This window comes from Thunnus thynnus, chromosome 10, assembly GCF_963924715.1.
Source record: "Thunnus thynnus chromosome 10, fThuThy2.1, whole genome shotgun sequence".
Classification (NCBI taxonomy): domain Eukaryota; kingdom Metazoa; phylum Chordata; class Actinopteri; order Scombriformes; family Scombridae; genus Thunnus; species Thunnus thynnus.
The window spans coordinates 9,743,487-9,762,121 of record NC_089526.1 but is presented as its reverse complement, the minus strand read 5'-3'; the positions used below and the strand labels follow the sequence as shown (position 1 = coordinate 9,762,121).

The 18,635-nt window shown below is 39.4% G+C and overlaps 1 protein-coding gene and 1 long non-coding RNA gene across 2 annotated transcripts; both read right to left on the bottom strand.

Annotated features, from left to right (window-relative positions):
• Positions 1-1,660: 1,660 nt before the first annotated feature.
• On the bottom strand, positions 1,661-8,518 carry LOC137190573 (uncharacterized). Its single transcript, XR_010930238.1, has 3 exons — positions 8,454-8,518; positions 2,213-2,826; positions 1,661-2,109 (listed from the first exon to the last, which is right to left on the bottom strand). It is a non-coding gene; the product is annotated as an uncharacterized lncRNA (long non-coding RNA).
• Positions 8,519-13,582: 5,064 nt separating this feature from the next.
• On the bottom strand, positions 13,583-15,071 carry hamp (hepcidin antimicrobial peptide). Its single transcript, XM_067600864.1, has 3 exons — positions 14,756-15,071; positions 14,578-14,655; positions 13,583-14,415 (listed from the first exon to the last, which is right to left on the bottom strand). The coding sequence occupies exons 1-3, from the start codon at positions 14,840-14,842 to the stop codon at positions 14,308-14,310; spliced, it is 273 nt and encodes a 90-aa protein (XP_067456965.1). The 5' UTR covers positions 14,843-15,071; the 3' UTR covers positions 13,583-14,307.
• Positions 15,072-18,635: the final 3,564 nt, after the last annotated feature.

Here is an 18,635-nt window from a genome sequence, read left to right as displayed (position 1 = left end):
TAGCTAAAAGCAGCTAACCCCATCTTCTGTCTCTGCCCATTTTCTCCCCATCTTGTGGCATGTACCATCCCAATCAGTACCATTGTAGCGTCCTTTTTTTCCCCTTTCCTTTGCTTCCTCACCCTCCTCTTCCCTTTCGTTTTGTTCTTTTCTCCTCTGCCGACTTCTGCCTCTTTCTGTGTTATTTGGTTCTTTTTTTAGAAAGAAGAACCCTGACACCTCTTCAGATCCACTGCTGTGTTTTTTTTCTTCTTACATGGTAATCAGTTTGCAAATCAGTGCAGTGTCAGGGAGAGTGTTGCCAAGTTGTTTGGATCACTCCGCCTTAATCTGCGAGACGGCGGAATCGTTGCGGACTGCGGAGCACGCTAGTCTAGAGTGGATTTATGTTTTAAGGGAGGCTCAGAAGGCGGAGAAGAAAGAGATATTACATTTGAGAAATGAAGTGCTCTATAAAAATACCCCAAGCACCCAGGATGCGACAGAATAAAGAGGCTCAGTCATAATGCTGTTCTTTATGATTCATTGATGAATTATATTTCACAAAGAACTAGTTGGATGGTTAGGAATCCATTTGCTGCTGTCCCATGCTGGCTGATGATTCTCAATATTTAAAAATAGCAAAACTTTATAAATTTAAAAGAAAGGCTGAAATTAAAGTTTGATCAGTGACTGGTGGTATTCTCAGAATTCTAAGTAAAAATAATAATGTATGAAAACATATAGTAACAAATAGTCACTGGTAAATTGTCAGTAGCTTTGTTTTGTTCTGCTGTGATAAACAGCTAAAGGTCATAATGCTTCACTGAAACTCAGTTTTTCAGCTCCGGTAGAATAGAGGAAGTGGGTTTTATACAAGCTCCCCCCAGGGACCTATCTTACCACAAACTGTTTCAAGAGGAGATGAAAAAATGAAAAAGGCTCTGTGAGTGTGGTGGCTTTTCCTCATTGAGTTTGGTCAGTGTTCCAGTTTTGGCCTTGACAGCTTCAGTAATGCTTATCATTGACTGGAAGAGTGGTTGTTCAGGATGTGACGTGAGCTGCGGTGCATGGGCACACGGAGGATAGGTGTGATGGCAGTGGATTAACAAGGTACACTAACCAGAGCCAGGATTGGCACAATTCCTCAGACTGGGGGAACAGCTGGGTGTATCTCTGCTCCCTTTCCTAAAACTCTGTTCCTCTCCATTTAGCTCGTCATGCTGTGGCAAACACAGACAGAATGTTTTTCGAGGGGAAGTCACATTCAAGGACCAAAGGGACCCCCCCAGCTGTGCTGTACGGTGGCCGCTTGGCTCATGAAGTGCAATCATCTTTTCCCAGGCTTGGAAAAGCCTGGGTGTGGGTGGGGCATTTGGTTGCAACAGATGACAGGCACATACTGCACCACCTTGCAGGGCCAGGAGCAGGGATGGATGGATGGATGTTTGGGGAATGAGGTCTAGGTTTGCTGATTTATGCTCTGCCACTAGAGAGCTGAATCAGCAGGATAGGGAGATGCGTGTGTGTCTAATAAATAACTCCTCTTCAAGTCGGTGTTTTCGCCCAATGTCTTCCCAGAGGAGAGAAGAGGAACCTTTTGGAGGCCTCTGCCCCATGTCTGGATCTTGTGTGATCATTTTTTGATGAGAACGTTCCCCTTAGGACTGAGAATGTCAAGGTAGCTGTTGTAACAAGTTTATTGATCCTTTAAATTGTCATGAAAGTGCTGAATCATCACATACACACACACACACACACACATATGCATAGAACAAAGCTTGGATTAAGTCACAGTAGCTGCTCAGGGAACAAACAGAAACACCCTCCTTGAAATCCCTCCGAGGTGACATGAAAAAACAAATAATGCTGTGTTGTTATCATTAACGTGTTGCTTTCAAGAGGTGCTTAGAAAATCCCTCTAAGGCCTTCTCTTAGGGAATCAGTTCTGAATTACATAAGAGGATGTAAGGAATTTGGGAGGTGTATGCATATGAGAGCACAGCGGAGCAAAGAAACCAGACAAGGGTTTTCTTAATTAGGGATGATTTTCCTCCAGCAGTAACTTCAAATGCACTTTCCTCCTCTCCTCTCCCCATAATGCTTCGGTCTGGAGCATCCTTGGAGAGCCTGCATCACAAGAGATGAGTTACGCAGATATTCAGCTGGCCACAAGTCAACACATGTACTATTTACCAAAATATATTCATGCGTCTTCATGTTGTTTACTGACCTATTTTCAGATAAAAGAATTTCCTTTTTTTCCCAGCTTCAGCTTCTTTTGAGAGAAACTCCCCATCATGTTTTGTTTTTCTTTCTTTCATACTCATCCAGACTTTTTTGGCGCTATCTGAACTGAACTGAAATGAAATTGCATTTTCGCCAGAAGAAAATAACATAGGGCAGTTTATGTAACAGGTAAGCAAGCCGAGGAATAAGGAGTGGGGTGCCTTGAGAGAGGACCTTGCCAACAGTGGGGAGGGGAGAGGGAGGCGGAACACTGGATCGATGGCAACCCACAGCTCATTTTTAAGTCCAGGAGGAAGTTATTTGTGCAAGAGCTGTGGCATTGGAGATGGGGGAGCAGTAGACACACACACACATTTGCCTACAGATGTGATGGTGTCAGCAGGAAACATAGCTCTCCGGGGACTCCAAATGGCCTGTTAATATCCGTCCCCACTGTACCACCACACGTGATCTTACAAATCACCAACCTCACAGCGCTCAACTCGCCATGCCTCTGTCGAGCATATACACAGAGGCTGCTAATCGGACCCATCCATTATATGAGGGCAGGCTTGTTTCAGGCCACCGGTCATTCATGGTGATGGATGTGAATGAAAGCTGAGGGAGAGACAGAGAAAGAGAGAGACCTGTACAGTGGGAGAGCAGATTAAGTAAGTCATCTACGGCATTAAAGTATTACATGAAAACGCACTGGAGCATGATCCCATAGCAATGTATATTCCATGTATTAGTTTGTTATATAAATCCTGGGCTAATTTGACTACTCAATTCTGGCCATGCCCTCACAGTTTAGGAATATGATTCTTTGCTACAGGTGTGATTCCATACAAGTCTTCACAATAGAGTATTAACATACACCAATTGACAATGCTTCTCTTTGGGGTGGGGCAGAAAAAGAACCTCATTATCTTTTTTTTTTAATCTTTCACAGTGATCTGAATTGGTTACATTTATGTAGTGACAAGAAACGTCATCCACTTAAGTGTCTCAGTGCACATCGGCTGGTAAGCAATGGAATATGTGTGAAAGCTGGAATGACAAATCTATGCTGTATGATTTTGTAGCACTGTTACATTGACTAGAGGCACACAGGGGAGCCTATACAGCTCCATAGTGGAGTGTGAGCCAGTAAAACAATGACAAGCCCTATCTATCCACCCCAGGGTGGCTCCTCCGAAGTCTGGCGTATTAAACTGAGCCCTGAGATAAAGCAGATTCTTGCACAGTTCAGCCATGGGGGGAGATGCGCCCACTCTCCTTATGCATTCCAGTCGTGTTCCATATTGTTTGATATAATCAGCGTGGACCAGGGGGTACTGCGCAGCACTCAAACACATAGCCCTCCCAAGGGTAATATAAGCCTGAGTAATACTGACATGATTTATGCAGATTTCAACACATGGCTATGTGCAATATTGCATGTGAAGGCACACAGTTTTTACATGTTTTGGGAGGCACTGAGATATTTAAAGGCAGTTGTGTGATGTGTGCATGTATAGTATGCACATACTTGTGTGTGTATACAGTGTGTATATGCTCACGATCCGAGAGAGGATATTGCTTGGGGGTATATTCGGCTTTGCCAAGACAAACTGCGTCAGCCCAAGCATGGCCATTGGACCACTTTGGCCCAATGGCCATGCTTCACCTCAGATGCATTACTTTACCCACACGAATTACTTCATTTCCCAATGCAGGCTGAAGTGAGAGCACACAATAGTTATGCAATGCACTGTATACATTTCCACAGTTTGGCTGGGACTCAAAAATCCTTGATATATTTAAAAAAAAAAAAAAAAAAAAAGTTCCATGTGTCTGAACCAAGATAGGACTTAACATACCAATGGGACTGCCAGAGTGTTTCAGTTTTCCAAAACACTGGACTTACTTTCAAAACCTCCGCAGACACCCCCCAACCCCCACAATTTGGCATACATGTATTATGAGGATGAGGTAGAGCCTAAGCCATTGCAGTAGGCTGGAAGGCTGTGTTGAGTATTTGACAGCGAGGGACTGGAAGATTTGATAGGTAATGTAAATCATGGAATATGCCTCAGTGGAGAGGAGGGAGGGGGTTAGAGCGGAGTGATTCTATCAGGAACCAAATCCTCCAAATGCAGCTTTGAATAAGAATGAAACAGATAAAGCTTGGAGGAGCCATCATAGGAACTGTAATATTAGACAAACAGGAGATTTGCAATACTGTTTTCTGAAATATCACAAGACATTATCAGTGCCCACTGGCTAATGTATAGCTTTTGCCTGAATTTAGAGGATGGTGCACTTGCTTTTCCATCTACTAAAGCTAACAAGGTGTCTGTAGCAGTGTGTGGGTGGAGTATCAGGGCAGTGTAGGTGACTGTAGGTCTTATCAGTGTTGAGAGCAGGGTTAGAGAGGGGAGGCGATGTCTAAGGGTGCTGGAATCTACTGCTCAACTTTCTGCAACTGTCAGGAGGTTAATTCCATGAAGAGAGCACTTGATAAACCATATGTCAATCTCTTTCAACTGATTTTTTTTCCCTCTTGAAACAGCCAACACAGATTTCCACAAAGTCTCTCACACTACATAGTGCTGCTGTATATTAGGAGAATATTAGGAGAATTGACAACCAAATAGGGAGAAACAACTATGCCTGTTTTAATTAACCAATCCAACTGTTGACCTGATCATTCATGTGTTCATCCAAACAAACAATCCATTTTGAATTTAATATAAGGTCACGTAATTGTTGTGGTAGAATGAGTCATTTTGGAGCTGTTTTTCTAAATTAAACACTAATAATAAAAGAAAAGAACAAATACGCAGCACTATGAGGGAGCATCAGTATTCTGCTGCTCTCCAACCAGAGGGGATGGGTGGGTGGGAGAGGAGAGGAGCTCCTATCACTCCCCTCCGCTAATTAAAACTAACGACTCCAGGTGCTGCACAGCGCCGGGCAGAGGAACGGCCGGGCGGCGTGTTTGTGTTGGTGGTTCGCCTTCATTACCACCTCCATCCATTCTCCTTAGGAGCCCACCGCAGTATCGACTCAGATCCCGACACACAATGTGCAATGCAAGAAAAAAGGGGTGATCTAAATGCAAATGCTATGGTGTGATGCATTATGCGAGGTGTGAGGAGAAGTGATATGGGCAGTAGGAAGAAGATCCTTTCTTTTAGTAAAGGTGGTGGAATCTCAATGATGGCCGCTGGTCAATAGTGGTATCAGCCTTCTAATGTTCTCCAAAAGCTTGGGAATAGGGGAGGTTGTTTCTCAGCAGCTAAGGAGTCGATTAACATGTTCTTTCCTCGGCCTTTGAGGAAGCCGGTGATCAATGGAAGACGGGAAGAGAGTGAGAGAGCAACTATGTCTGTTCCCATCCCTGTCTTTTTAAATCACACCAGGTCTCAATAGCCCTTGGGTCATCCCGGCATTCCTCTCACACACACACATACACACACACACACACACACACACACACACACATACACACACACACACTGTGAAGTGTGGCTCTACCCGAAGGCTGCACTGCACAGATCCATAATTATGACAAATAGTTACCTTCTTGATACTGCCGGCAATATCACAAGTGTAAAATATGGCTAAATTTAATTCTGGAAAATGGATCTGAGTAAAAGGTAGTTTGAAGCAGATGATGGTTTTTCTGATGGGCACATTCAGCTGAAATATAAAAAAACGAGATTAGATTAAAAGATTTAAAATATGATTTTTGTGCACACTCACTGTACCATGATCTTATTGAAATTGTATCACTGTCTGTGTGACATAGAAAAAGAGAGGCTGTGTGTGTTTCCTGCTATCAAAGTATTGAGCTTTTTGCAACATCAAAGCGTTTCCCCTGTGTCAAAGATACTGTAGACACAGTGGCTACTGGCCAGTGATTAGTGTAAACAAACAGCTTTCTTGAGAATGATTATCCCTTTTTAAAGAACACATACAAACTTTTTCATTTCATAAAACTAATGGCATATCCAAGTGAATTTGTAAGGTCACATATGTCTAACTTTTACCAAAATGCTGCCCTAAAATCATCCCTGAGTTTGCAGAATGAGTTGTGATCTCTAAGATCAATACATGATGGATAATTGGCAACGCAGTGTACCAGATAATTAAATGATACACTGATATAACTTAATTACATCTGTAATGCAACAACATATCCAGTCTGCTCAGAAGACAAAACACTGGAGTTAGTAGCTGGTTTCCATGACTGCAGTCAGTGGCTTTTTCATTGGTCCATGTCATTATATGTGTAAACATTATTTGTTTTTGAGAAGTAAAAAAAACGTCAAATACATGCAGGTCAGTAACATCGCTATCTCAGTCTCTCTCCTCTGCTCCGCTCTTACGTCTATCAGCAGGTCTCAACGAGGGGAATCACATCCACCTGCTACATGACGCACATTTCCTAATTTGGACATCACTCCCAGAGTTGGGGATGTTCCCCAGAGATAAAGCTGAGCTACTGACACACACAAAGTGCTCCCGAGTGACTCTCCATAACCTGTTGTTCCCCTTCTCCTTTCCACAAAGTTAGGTTGTAAAAAATAGGCAATATATGCTAAGTGCAAAGCCAGAATCACCTTTGAAGTTCTTCCTTATACGTTACACAGTGTGCTGTCTCTGTGTTATGGGTGTATAAATAGGTAGAGGTCTGTCTGCAATGAGGCGAAGAGAAATGTTTTAGCTCAGTAATCAGCTCAGTCATCTATGATCTGGGAGACTCCAGTTCGAGACCTGGTGTGTGGACTTCCTCCGTAAGGTAGTTTATTCATGAACACTTATTGTAACACTTTAATTTTCAAAAATTAAAAGTGTAATAAAAACAAAAACAGGATTTTTAAGCCTCTTTCCACTTTTATTTCCCTAAAAGTAATCACATAATATTTCTCAGCTTTACAAGTTGGTGAGGGCTGCCTGAGTGTGCCTTGAAACAACTGAGTGGTACACAATGGATTATGGGATATTGTGAAGGATACATTGGTTTTGTACTCTAAATTCAGTAAAACAAAGCTGCATTTCTTGGACACATTTTTTGCACCCTATCCTTTAGAATGGGATAAAATTGTTGAGAACCAAAGTGGAAGGCATACACAGTCCAAAAAATTTTACAGATGGTAGTAAATCAAAAACTCAGACTCACTAGACAAAAGATCTGCACATTGTATTACTAGCTCCCAATAAAATTATCAGGTTAAGGTTTGTCCAGTACACATCACAGGGCAGAGCATTACTTACGTGGTTGCAATCTGCATAATTATAATAATTAATCTGTTTCCAGACTTAACCAGTTATGATGAGCGGTGCTAGACAACACATTGTAATAAATTCCTTGAGGGGAAAAAATTTACCTTTATAAAGAGGCTATGATAAAAAAAGTGACCCCTAGACCCCCCCTGTTAAAAATGCAGCATTGTCCTCTTTTTAAACTGCAATCAGACCAAAATCCACCCGGTGAAATCTATTTGTGTGGTGGGAGCAGGTAGGACAGGAAATAGCATGGGTAATGTTGTTTATAAATAAATAAATAAAACCTGCAGAAGCTTGCACATCTAGTGGGCGAACAACAACAGTCCACAAGCCAATCACGGCAGTCAACTTTCCTTCTCTTCTTCTTTTATTATTTCGCTGTTGTGTTATAAAACAAGGATAAAAACACATAATATTCCCTGATTGGGAGGTCAATCCCACCTCCTCTCTCAAACTGGCTGAACCTCGGAGAGCCTGGTGATTTTGTGTGTCAATCAGATTGAACTATGTGAAGCTAAACAGGCAGGTCTGTTCGCAACAGGAAGTGCATTGCCTCTTCCACATGGACATGAATTGGACGTAAAATCTGGTCTGACTGCAGCATTAAGGGGGAGACATGATTCCAATGTGCTCTTTGTAAAGGATTCCCCATTTCTTCATTTTTTCACACAGCTTTCCACAGTATGACTGTACTCACTGCTCAAGGCTGAAAAATGTTTTCTTAATTGTGGGTGGTTGTGGTGAAACAGTGCCAGAGAGATCTCAGAAAACAAAAAGTAAGTACTGTATCAGATCTCAGGAAAACATTTTGATGTCTTTTTGTGAAGTTTAATTGTCAGTGACAAGACAGTGTCTATACTGTTGCTGTACTGTGCAGTATACTATGACAATAAGTATATACTGCATAGTATTAGTATGTAGTATGGATTTGAGACACAGCTTGTGTGTATCCTCCTGTCATGTCATACCTGTTCAATTGAAGCCTTCAGTTAGTTTCCCTCCTCTGTAGGTCACCTGGCTGCCTTTGTGATCAACCACCTGCCTGCACAGCTGCTTCTCATTTGCTCATTAACTCCCCAGTATATAGTGAGGAATTGTTTTCCCCTGCGCTTTTGTCAGGTCATTTTATGTAGTTGTCGTATGTGTTCTCTGAGCCATTCATGTCTGCCTGTTGATTTTTCAAATGTGTATGTGTGTTTGTTTGATTCTACCTGGCTCCTTGTTGCCCGATGTTTAACAAAGTCAACTGTCTCTGAACTCTTTGACCGTTGTCTGTACCCTGACTGGACCATTCACCATGTCTTCCTCCTGCACATAAAATGCCTCGAACACTCAATGAGGTAACTTTAATTTGAATGCAATCCAATAAACAAACTTGCCTGAAGTGGAATCACTAAGCTATCAAGGATGAGACAACACAGGGATCATTGCGCTTGTTATGCCTATAGCATTCATTCTGGTTGTGTCATTGAAAATTCTTATTGAAGTTGTATCTGCCCTCAAAAGTGTTGATTTTCTTTTGATGACTTTTTTTGTCCTACCTAGCATTAGATGGCCTTTGGCATATTAAAGGCTGAGGTCCTGGCTTTAATGCTCATAAATCAAAATGGACTTAAGCTATTGTAACCAAACTTAGTGCATGTGTTCAGATGCAAGGTCCAGGCTTCAATTCACAGTCCTGGGATATTCTGCCACTATGGGGCGCCACAGATACGAAAAGTTTATATCTCGTAATCGGCTGCACGGATTTGCACGAAATTCAGTTTGCATGATCTGGGCTCATGACTCAGTCAATGCATAAAATTTGGTAACGATTGCTTAAATTTCTAAACATTTCATATTCCAAACTTTAAAAAATTAAAATAAGTCACCTGTATGTCCTACAGAGCTGAAATTGTGTTCAGCACATCCACTTAATATATCTATGTCTCCACAAGTCTTCATACAAATTCTACAAAAATTCAGACATTCTCTGGATACTAGATATCCAAAGATCAAATTATGAGTCTGCAGCTGTATTCACTATGTTGCTGTAATTTAGTGTATGCACAACATTTTCTTTTTTGCTCAGTGTCGAATTCAAAACCATCAAAATATTTGACAATACACCCAAAACCAGCAGAATGGTGTGTGATTTTTTTTTTTCTGTCAGAATTTGTCCACCAACATTTTGACAGTTGTAAGCATTTAAAGTTTAAACAGACAAAAATACCCCAGTTTTGCACGTGTGATGTTGTTGCCTAAAATAGTGAGAAGGTGTGTGGAAACCATGTCTCTCCAGTGGTGCAGTCAGTAAGTCACCTGGGAATTCAAAGGTCCAGGGTTCAAATACCCAGGTGGCCAAGTCCCACTTGCCAACAATGTAGCAATTCATGCATGCAGTATGTTTTCAAGTGCTTATTGAGGTCATATTAAATTGAAGGTTACCTATTGTGACCCTGTGAAAATTTCTTTTTATTATTTTTCTCTGCTAAAAGTGTTTGTGCAGCAAAAACCGTGAGACCTAGAAAGACCAAAATTGGCAGCTAGGTTGCAAATATTACCCACTACTCATGCACATATAATGACACTCATTGACCTCAAGGTGATGCTGTAACAAAGTCTACGTTTTCACAATTATCTTGAAAACGACTTTCATCATTTTAATCTTTCAAGTCTCTCAAGTGCTCTAAAAATGTCAAATTATGTGACTTTCTCAATTTTCTCAAAATCCTATTTTTGGCAACTCGTCAGAAACTGCTGGTCCAATCATCCAACATAGTCAGGATCATCTACAGACTTCAGTTGTTAAAGAAATTTTGATATATCAATCCATTTCAGTTATACAAGCCAATCCATTTTTATCAAAATAGCAACAAATGTAGTTGTGTGACACACGTCTTCACTGAAGGTCATAAGCTACATCAAATATTTCTGAAAGTAGAGTTATATATGCTCTGAACCGAGCATCAGCATATAGTATGGACCACAATGAATTACTTTAAAGATGAAGAGTTTTGCTTCTTGTCAGTTTGCTTGGACCCTGATCATTGGCACTTGCAGCTATATTTAGTATTATCATTTCACCATAGGCACTTAAATGAATTGGCATTTTAAAAGTAAGTTGTTTATTTCCAATGGAAATTGAAATTTGTCTGGCCATATAATAGGGTTCCTTATTTGATGTAATAGTAGGCAATATTTTAATGAGAACAATATATTTTTGGAAAAAATGTAATATCAATTCATGGAAGCTTTTAAACATTTCTTGGTAGAAAGAGCTTTTCTGCGGAAAAAATGCTCTGGCTTCAGGAAATGATGTATTTCACATTTATATCACAGTGATGACCATTTATCACCTACATTTTCAAAAGGATCTTACACATCAGAATATTTAACTGTTCCTATTTATACATATGCTCACAGACAGACCGAAAAATAAATAGTAAGGCCAAAAAATGTAAAGAAAATATTTAATATTCCCATGCGTCCACCATATTGAAAAGAGTGACAGCTGCATAGAAAATGCATAAGCAATGTCTGCTGTTGGATTATAATAAATGTTGAAGGATGTCAGCTGCAATCTTACTCTTGAATGTGTGTGACGGTGGTGATGACAAAACACGGACGACATGGCAATTTATAAAATGAGCATCCATCATTAGACATTGATTATCATGAAAATGATTGTCAAAACTGACTGATTGCACTGAATTCTCTCTGTATGCATTTATGTATCAGGCACGTGTGTGTGTGTGTGTTTGTGTGTGTGTGAATGAAAGCTTGCTGCCCACACTGGTCACAGCTTATCACAAATTATGAGCTTGTTTATTCTGGCGATGTCTTTGATGGTGTTGCTGTGAGCCCATCACTGCAGTGTTGCACAGTGCTCCCCAAAGATGGTTCTAAAAATTTGATTCTGTTTAAAGGTCTGGTAACAAGACTCATTTATACCCAGAAAATATGTACATTTTCTTTAAAGTATGTTTGTCAGCATGCCTGTTTTTATGCCATTTAATGTATAAATTCAGGTATGTCCATTTAAAACCTGCACTATACAATGGATGATGTTTATAATTTATCATTTAAGTATGACAGAACTAAACTTAATTTAATAAATGTATGGTGGTCAATGGCATTTATCTGTTAGTAAGCTTTAGTGGCATTTGGTTTTCAGTAAATGTTAAAGGAGGTGAGTTGCAGGAAATCATATTGCTTTATATACTTTATACAGATATCAAATTGAAAGAGAAACTTGAAATAAGGAGTGTAGAAACTGAATGGTTTGAGTATGCAAATGACGTGATTCATCATTTTGCAGACACCAGATCCCCACCCCCCAAGAGAGACAGAGAGATTTTGGACCGATGTGTTAAACATCATCATCAAAACAAGCACCAAATGAGGGAATATCTTTTGGAAGAACGGTGTTCATCCCTCCTGTACGAGTTCCACAGACTTTGAGAATCTGTGATAAGAGGGCTTGTGAGTGCAAAACACCTAACAAAGACACTTAAAGTTACCTTTTCCTCTAATTTGTCACTGTGATGACCCCTGGTGTTATCTTTGTTTTGCTGTGTGATTCACCTGCCTGTTTGCTCTTCTCTTGCAGGTGATCATTAGCGCAACTGGGAACACCCCCCAGGTGTTCCCAGGTTATTTAAGTCTGGGCTGCAGCACAGCTCATTCTCTGGCTGACTCTCTGGCACTCAGCCGCTGCTGCTCTAGTTCTTCCCCTCTTCCCCACAGACGCCTTTTTGATTTGGTTATGTTGCTTTAGTTCTTCATCTAGGCTTTTATGCACCATACAACAACCCCACACACACATCTTCCACTCACGCACATTACACTATTGATTATACTGACATCCACACCCCATATTTTAAATATTTAATTATTTGTGGATCTATCTCTTGTTACTCCTGTATCATGGTGAGTCTCCTATTTTGTTAAAGCTAAAGAGACGGGTCATAACAGTCACCCATTTTTATATATAGAAATAGATTAAAAACATTATGGAATGTGATTCTGCAAAGACATACAGTACATTTGAGTGTCGTGGGCTTTTCGGAGCACTGTGGTGATTATGTGACTTCTCTATTTCGTTTTCACTTATTGTCTTTTGCAAAATGTTGTGCACTCCTTGTGAGGAATTGGTATTAGTCTAAAAGAAGAAAGTTGAAAACAGGTGTAATTTTTTTCCACAGTAAATATAGTCTGTAATGTTCTGCAAGGAAAAAAATATTTATTCACTGATGACATATTGAAAAGGAGGTTGCGTGTCAGTTATTCATGAGGGCAACCTTCAGTATAACCTTGCTGTTAAACCTGACAGTCCTTGAATGAAATAATTTTCAGTTGATAATACAGAGAGGGAATTCAGTGTCTGCTGCCCTTTTTTTTTTTTTTTTTTCGGTGAAAACACCACAGGAAATCTAAAACACAGTATGATTTCTTTTTCTCTGGCTTTTAACCTGATTCGCCAGGGTTTGATGGAAGATACCACGCTTACTGAGGTGGAGTAGAGAAGGCTACATCTTTGAGTAAACTGATTTTATTTTTTCTCACCAGTGGTAGCTGCAATAACGGGCTAAGCAAGCACAAGGGCATATTGGTAATCTGAACATGCCAGTGCTTTCTTGAATTTTCCAATAACATGTTTCACACAAATACAAATACAAATACAGACAGGAGGTACACACACCAATGTAGCCAGACTTTTTATTTCTATTTTTAATTATTTTACTACCAAATACTATTGAAAATAATAATCAAGTTGATCAGCTCAGAATTTGCCCCGCCCATCCTGTAAAATTGCTTCTGCTGACTACTCCAAAACATGAAATTAATAATTTCCTGGGCTCCAGACAGAACTCTCATTGACCTTGTGAAGATCATCATACTCATTACACAATGCTGTGATTTAAAAATGAAAAATTAAAAAAAAAAAGGCTAAAAACTTTAAATATGGAAAAAGGAAGAAAAGGATAAATAGCGACTTCATATAACTGGGAATGACATTTTAATATTTCGGGAGATGAATATCTGTTTAAGTTTGTCAGTGACAGAGAACAGGAAACAAAACAGATCTTATAAAAGTTATTCATACTGGTATTCATTTTGTGTTATGCATTGTGTTAACAATTTTAAGTGCCAATAAATTTTAATGTGATAATAAAATGTAGGGTCTAAAAAAACAGTGCAGTTGCATCACCGACTGAGACCAAATCCAACAATATTTTCAGAATTGTGAAAGAATATTTACAATTCAAAGTGCCATAAATTGCCTTTTATTGCTTGATATCTTACTATAATTTATGTGACACATATTGCAAAGGTACAATATTTACCTTATTCCATAATGATCAAGACACTTGTGTTATTTGCCGTAAACCTACATCTATATCCAAATAGGGATAATTTAAGACTCATTGCTGTTCAATATTTCCTTTAGTAAAGAACACAAAACATTTTTGCATTTGCTTTAAATGTTCATTATTTATTCTAGAACAAATATTAATTCCATAGACTTAATTTAGATGAAGAAAACCATCATGTCTGAATTATTTCTAGAAACAAATTTACATTCATTGAGCTTACAAAAAGACTTACAGGGTGAAAGTATGAAAAATAATAAATACAAAGAATAAAGAGTAGCCATTTTTTCATTATTTTCCAGTGCTGCTCAGTGAATCACACCTCCTTTAAAATATGTTACAAAAAAAAAGTTAAAGAATGTAGCTCAGGCAATGCATTGGAGAGAGAGGTCAAGAAGAGGTCATTCTTGGTGTGAGACAAAAAGCAAAGCAATAAATTAATATTTAGTGGTTGTTGTGCGAATCCTCAGAACCTGCAGCAGAAACCGCAGCCCCTGTTGCCCTTGCAGCAGTTGCAGCACCAGTGGCACAAGGAGAGGTGGCTCTGACGCTTCTGTCTGATGTGATTTGGCATCTGTGAGAGAGACAACAAGCATGAGCAAGGTGTTCATCACCAGCATTTCATCCTCTCCTTGTGTGGAGAGAGCACCAGGGTACTCCGTGGGGAAAACACATCCACTTACATTTTAATTTGCTCATGGTAATTGGCTTAATTCATTCAGTCAATTGAACATACCATCCACGATTCCATTGATATCTCTTGATGTGCCACAACTGGAGTGTCATTGCTCCCTGCCTCCTCCGGCTCTTGCACCTGTTAATGAATTATGCACATTTAAGAGCCATGTCTTAGCATCCTGACAAAACATTTATAGTTAATAAGCAAATGAAGTGAGTTTAAGTCAAATTCTTACCCCAGTGAATGGGAGTGCAGAGCTCTCCAGAATGCAAATAAAGGCAAGCACGAGTGTCACTGCAACTGCAATGCTGAATGCCTTCATTTTAGCGGGGGTTAAATGGTTTAGTTATTAAATCCTTTGAAGATTAGAGCTGATAGATCTTCTCTCTCATGGGTGTCAGGCCACCGAAGAGAACCACAATATCTTCAATTTATTCTTCAGCTCCAGTGATGGATGGCGATTGTTTGGGAAAGTGGATTTCTTCAGATCTTCCAGTGACCCCTGTCAGCTCTTTCTCAAGTCCTTCCGCTGTCTGATGGTTGAGCATACCGAGTGTGCTGGTATTTATACACACTTGGGCGAGTGTTGCTTCATCACTCTGGGAAGCCCTGCCCATTCCTGGCAGCAGTTACCTAACTCCACTGGGGAAGTTTTGACCTCCTCTTTTTACCCCTTCATAGTTCTGCAAAACTGAGGGAAATTCTCCGTTCTATTTTTGATTGTGGCCCCCACTGTCTGTTCAGCAATATCAAATCAACTATAAACTTTTAAATTAAATTACTTTCCGCAGACAGAACACATAATTCCACACATGAACAAGCTGCTGCTGCTGCTGCTGGAGACCATCAGTTTTACAATATACGAAGGCAATATGTTTTCTGAATATGTATTCCTTCATACTCGTAGAGATCCGTGGAAAAGAATATGACTTTTCCTGAAGAAAAAATGGGAGAGAGCTTTGGAGATTCCCACAGCAAAGGCCAAGGCTGCATTGGTCAATCTATTGCATGGCTGACTGAGCTGCACTTGTTTCGACCCACGAAATCCTTTACTAAGGAGAGGGAGCCACTTTGGAATATCCATTGCTGAGTCTAAAGGATGTAATTACAACCTCTCAAATGGAATAATTAGCCCCTCATTTTCAACACATTCAGTTTTTGCATAATACACAGGAACCTGCAGTTGAACCAAATTAAATCCTTTTGAGCAGCGGAAGAGTAGCCAGGATTAAAAACCCCTATTTGAGAGTCAAGGTGTCTCAATAAGCAGCAGTTATAGATGAATATAATGTAATCTGATGAGGTTTATTACTGTATGCGTGGATGGCAAAGAGTTGCATTGCTCCAGGAGTTTTACCCTGCAACAAAACATATCATGACTTAATGTCCATGACAAGAAGAAGCACAGATTAGTCGTTGATAGATTCATAAATATTTTCAACAGTGTGGAAAGACAACAGTGTGGATTTAATGACAATGACATCATAATGAACCAAATTTTTAAAAACTGCCTGGAAAAATCACAACTCTAAAAATGTAGGATTATTTTTCACCTTATCACCAAAGGAGTGACACCTTTAAGTTTAATTAACCTGTGTTAAAAAAAAAAACTACTCTAAAACATCAGGCTGTGAATGAATACAAAAATCAACAATGGTGGGAATGAAATAACAAAAAAAGCAAAATAGTACAAAAGGTATAAACTGATAAACTAGGCTGTGCACTCTGATAAAATCAGAGGCCATTTGAATTCTCATTACACCTTCAACGTCTTTCTAAATTGCCTGCGCTGACTCAATTAGTGAAACAACATGTCGCGGGACCCCTGCGTCAGTCTGTCTCGTTCACTGATAACCCTGCTGGCCCATGTGCTTGCTTTGGGTGACCACAACGTCAGTGTCAATAAATACAACCATGAATGGCACCACATCTGTTGGAATCTACCCATATTTTTCTAATACGAAGCAAGAACGTTATGTTATCTTTTATTTATGCATTTTTAAGTGTGTGCTTATCTGTGTGTATGACTAAGAGTATTGGAACCAGCACGCCATGTCCACTCATGATGAACACATGTCATTTTGTTTGCCATGTTTCACTGAGTATGACTCATCTCATGAGAAATCTGAATATGACACTGATTGACTCTGCAAAGACAAATATATTAGGCTATATACAGAATCTCTGTGAGTGTGTGAATGTAAGAAATAAAGAAGATGACATAAAAAAAGAGTTAAAAAGAAAAAAGTAGAAAGCGTATAGATCTGGGTATTCCAATCATGCGTGTTTGGGTCTGTGTTTTCCTGAGTATACGTGTCTCTAAACAGCCACCGAGACTATCAGTAGGAATCTTCTGGCCAAACAAAGCTAGGCACCAGCACGGCGGGCAGACTCACTTCAGCAGGCGCCACTCTACCTTTTTCCCCTGGTCAAGGGCATTGTCCCTGTCTGTCACTGTTTCATCATCGTCCTCTTCTCTGGCCATTTCTCACCCCCTTTTCCCTCCTCCTCTCTGTCCCTACAACCTTTATATGGAGCTGCAAAACATTACTACACACATGAAACTTGACATCTATGTCAGCTTGTCTTCTACAGTCTTGTCTGGCAACACAGACTGTCGCCCGAGGTGTTTACATCTGTCCTGCAAACTGGGCTACAGAAGAACCAGTGTTGGTACATTCATGAACATGTCAATCTGTAAATAAATATGAGAATGTCTCATAGTCATGGTCTCTGACCATGTGCTGCTCCTGACAACTTTTGACAAAACCAATGTCACTCTTCAGACTGAGGGGGCAGTGTGGAGCTCAGGTTAATGGGTTGCTGCACTTTGTGAATGGTGACCGAGGAGAGGAATTCCCCAGCTTGTGAGGAATGACAGGCATGTTACAGTATGTCAGTGGAACTTCCAAAGTATAATTGATCAGTGTCAGCCTTTATTATATGCAAGAATAAGGCTAAAATAATATGAAGTAGATTAAATTATATTTATATAGCACCCTTTATAAGAAGAATGTAGCTGAAAGTGCTCTACAATAAAGACGGGCAAGAAAACAGAAACAAGACAATCAAATACAAATACAATACAAAATTATTACTAGGTAAAATATTAGTTGAAAGATAACTTAAATGTTTTTGGCTGTAACACTATGGGACACATTTCCCACAAAAAAATTGGATTTCTTTGAAAAAAAAAAAAAAAAAAAGACAAAAATTGGAAGAAAAAAAGCCTCTTAGAGATTTTTATACAATTATTAACAAGATCTTAACTTTTTTGTAATAGGGTGGTGCACTAAATGTTGCAATCGCCTAAATCTGCTGACAGGCTTCACACATAAATGTCTTTTTATGATAAATGTAAATGTATGGTCTTCAAGTCCAGTGTTTCACAATCTGATTTTAGCTGCTTGAAAAAAGTGCTAAATCAGTTGTTTACTGTAAGCTGGTTGTTGTAAAAGGTTTCAACCATTTAATGTGCTGAATAAGCCCCATTGAGTGAATTAAATGCATCCAAATCTGAACTGTCATATGTCTGACATTCCTTGTTGTGGTCAGAATATCTTGAAAAACATACAATGATTGGAAATAGTGATATCAGGCACAGGACATTTTCATTGTTTATCCCCTGCAATACTATTCTTACTTGAGGATAAGTTTGATCAGTGCCTATGATACTGTAGAATCAGAGGCCAAGGCTCTCCTAGATCAATGTTTTTCCATTTGATTTTAGATGCTTTGCATGATGCTTTTACTGTTTAAAAGGTAGTTAAATGATTGTGCTATATTGTCATAACCTGTTTTTGACTGTGGTGCAGTGTTAAACTGATAGTTGTACAGGGCATAAAGCATTCTGTGTACTACCAGGCTTTACTGAATGAATTACATGAGCTAAATGAATAAATTATATACAAAAAACCATTTCAGAGAACATAACTGAACTGATTCTGAACTGTGAGTTGTCTGACGTTCCTTTTTTGTTGTCAGGAAGCCTTTAAATAAATACACAATAATGATCGGAAACATTTTCAGTGTTTATCCCATGCAATATTATATTAAACATTAGTTTTAGACAGTACATTCCTGGCTGTTTCTTCTTATTTGTAGGTGCAATCCAA

Coding starts and splice junctions, on each gene's coding strand:
- hamp (XM_067600864.1), bottom strand. CDS start 14,842: ATGAAGGCATTCAGCATTGCAGTTGCAGTGACACTCGTGCTTGCCTTT. Junction 14,656..14,755: donor CTGCACTCCCATTCACTGGG/GTAAGAATTTGA, acceptor ATTCATTAACAG/GTGCAAGAGCCGGAGGAGGC. Junction 14,416..14,577: donor TATCAATGGAATCGTGGATG/GTATGTTCAATT, acceptor TCTCTCTCACAG/ATGCCAAATCACATCAGACA.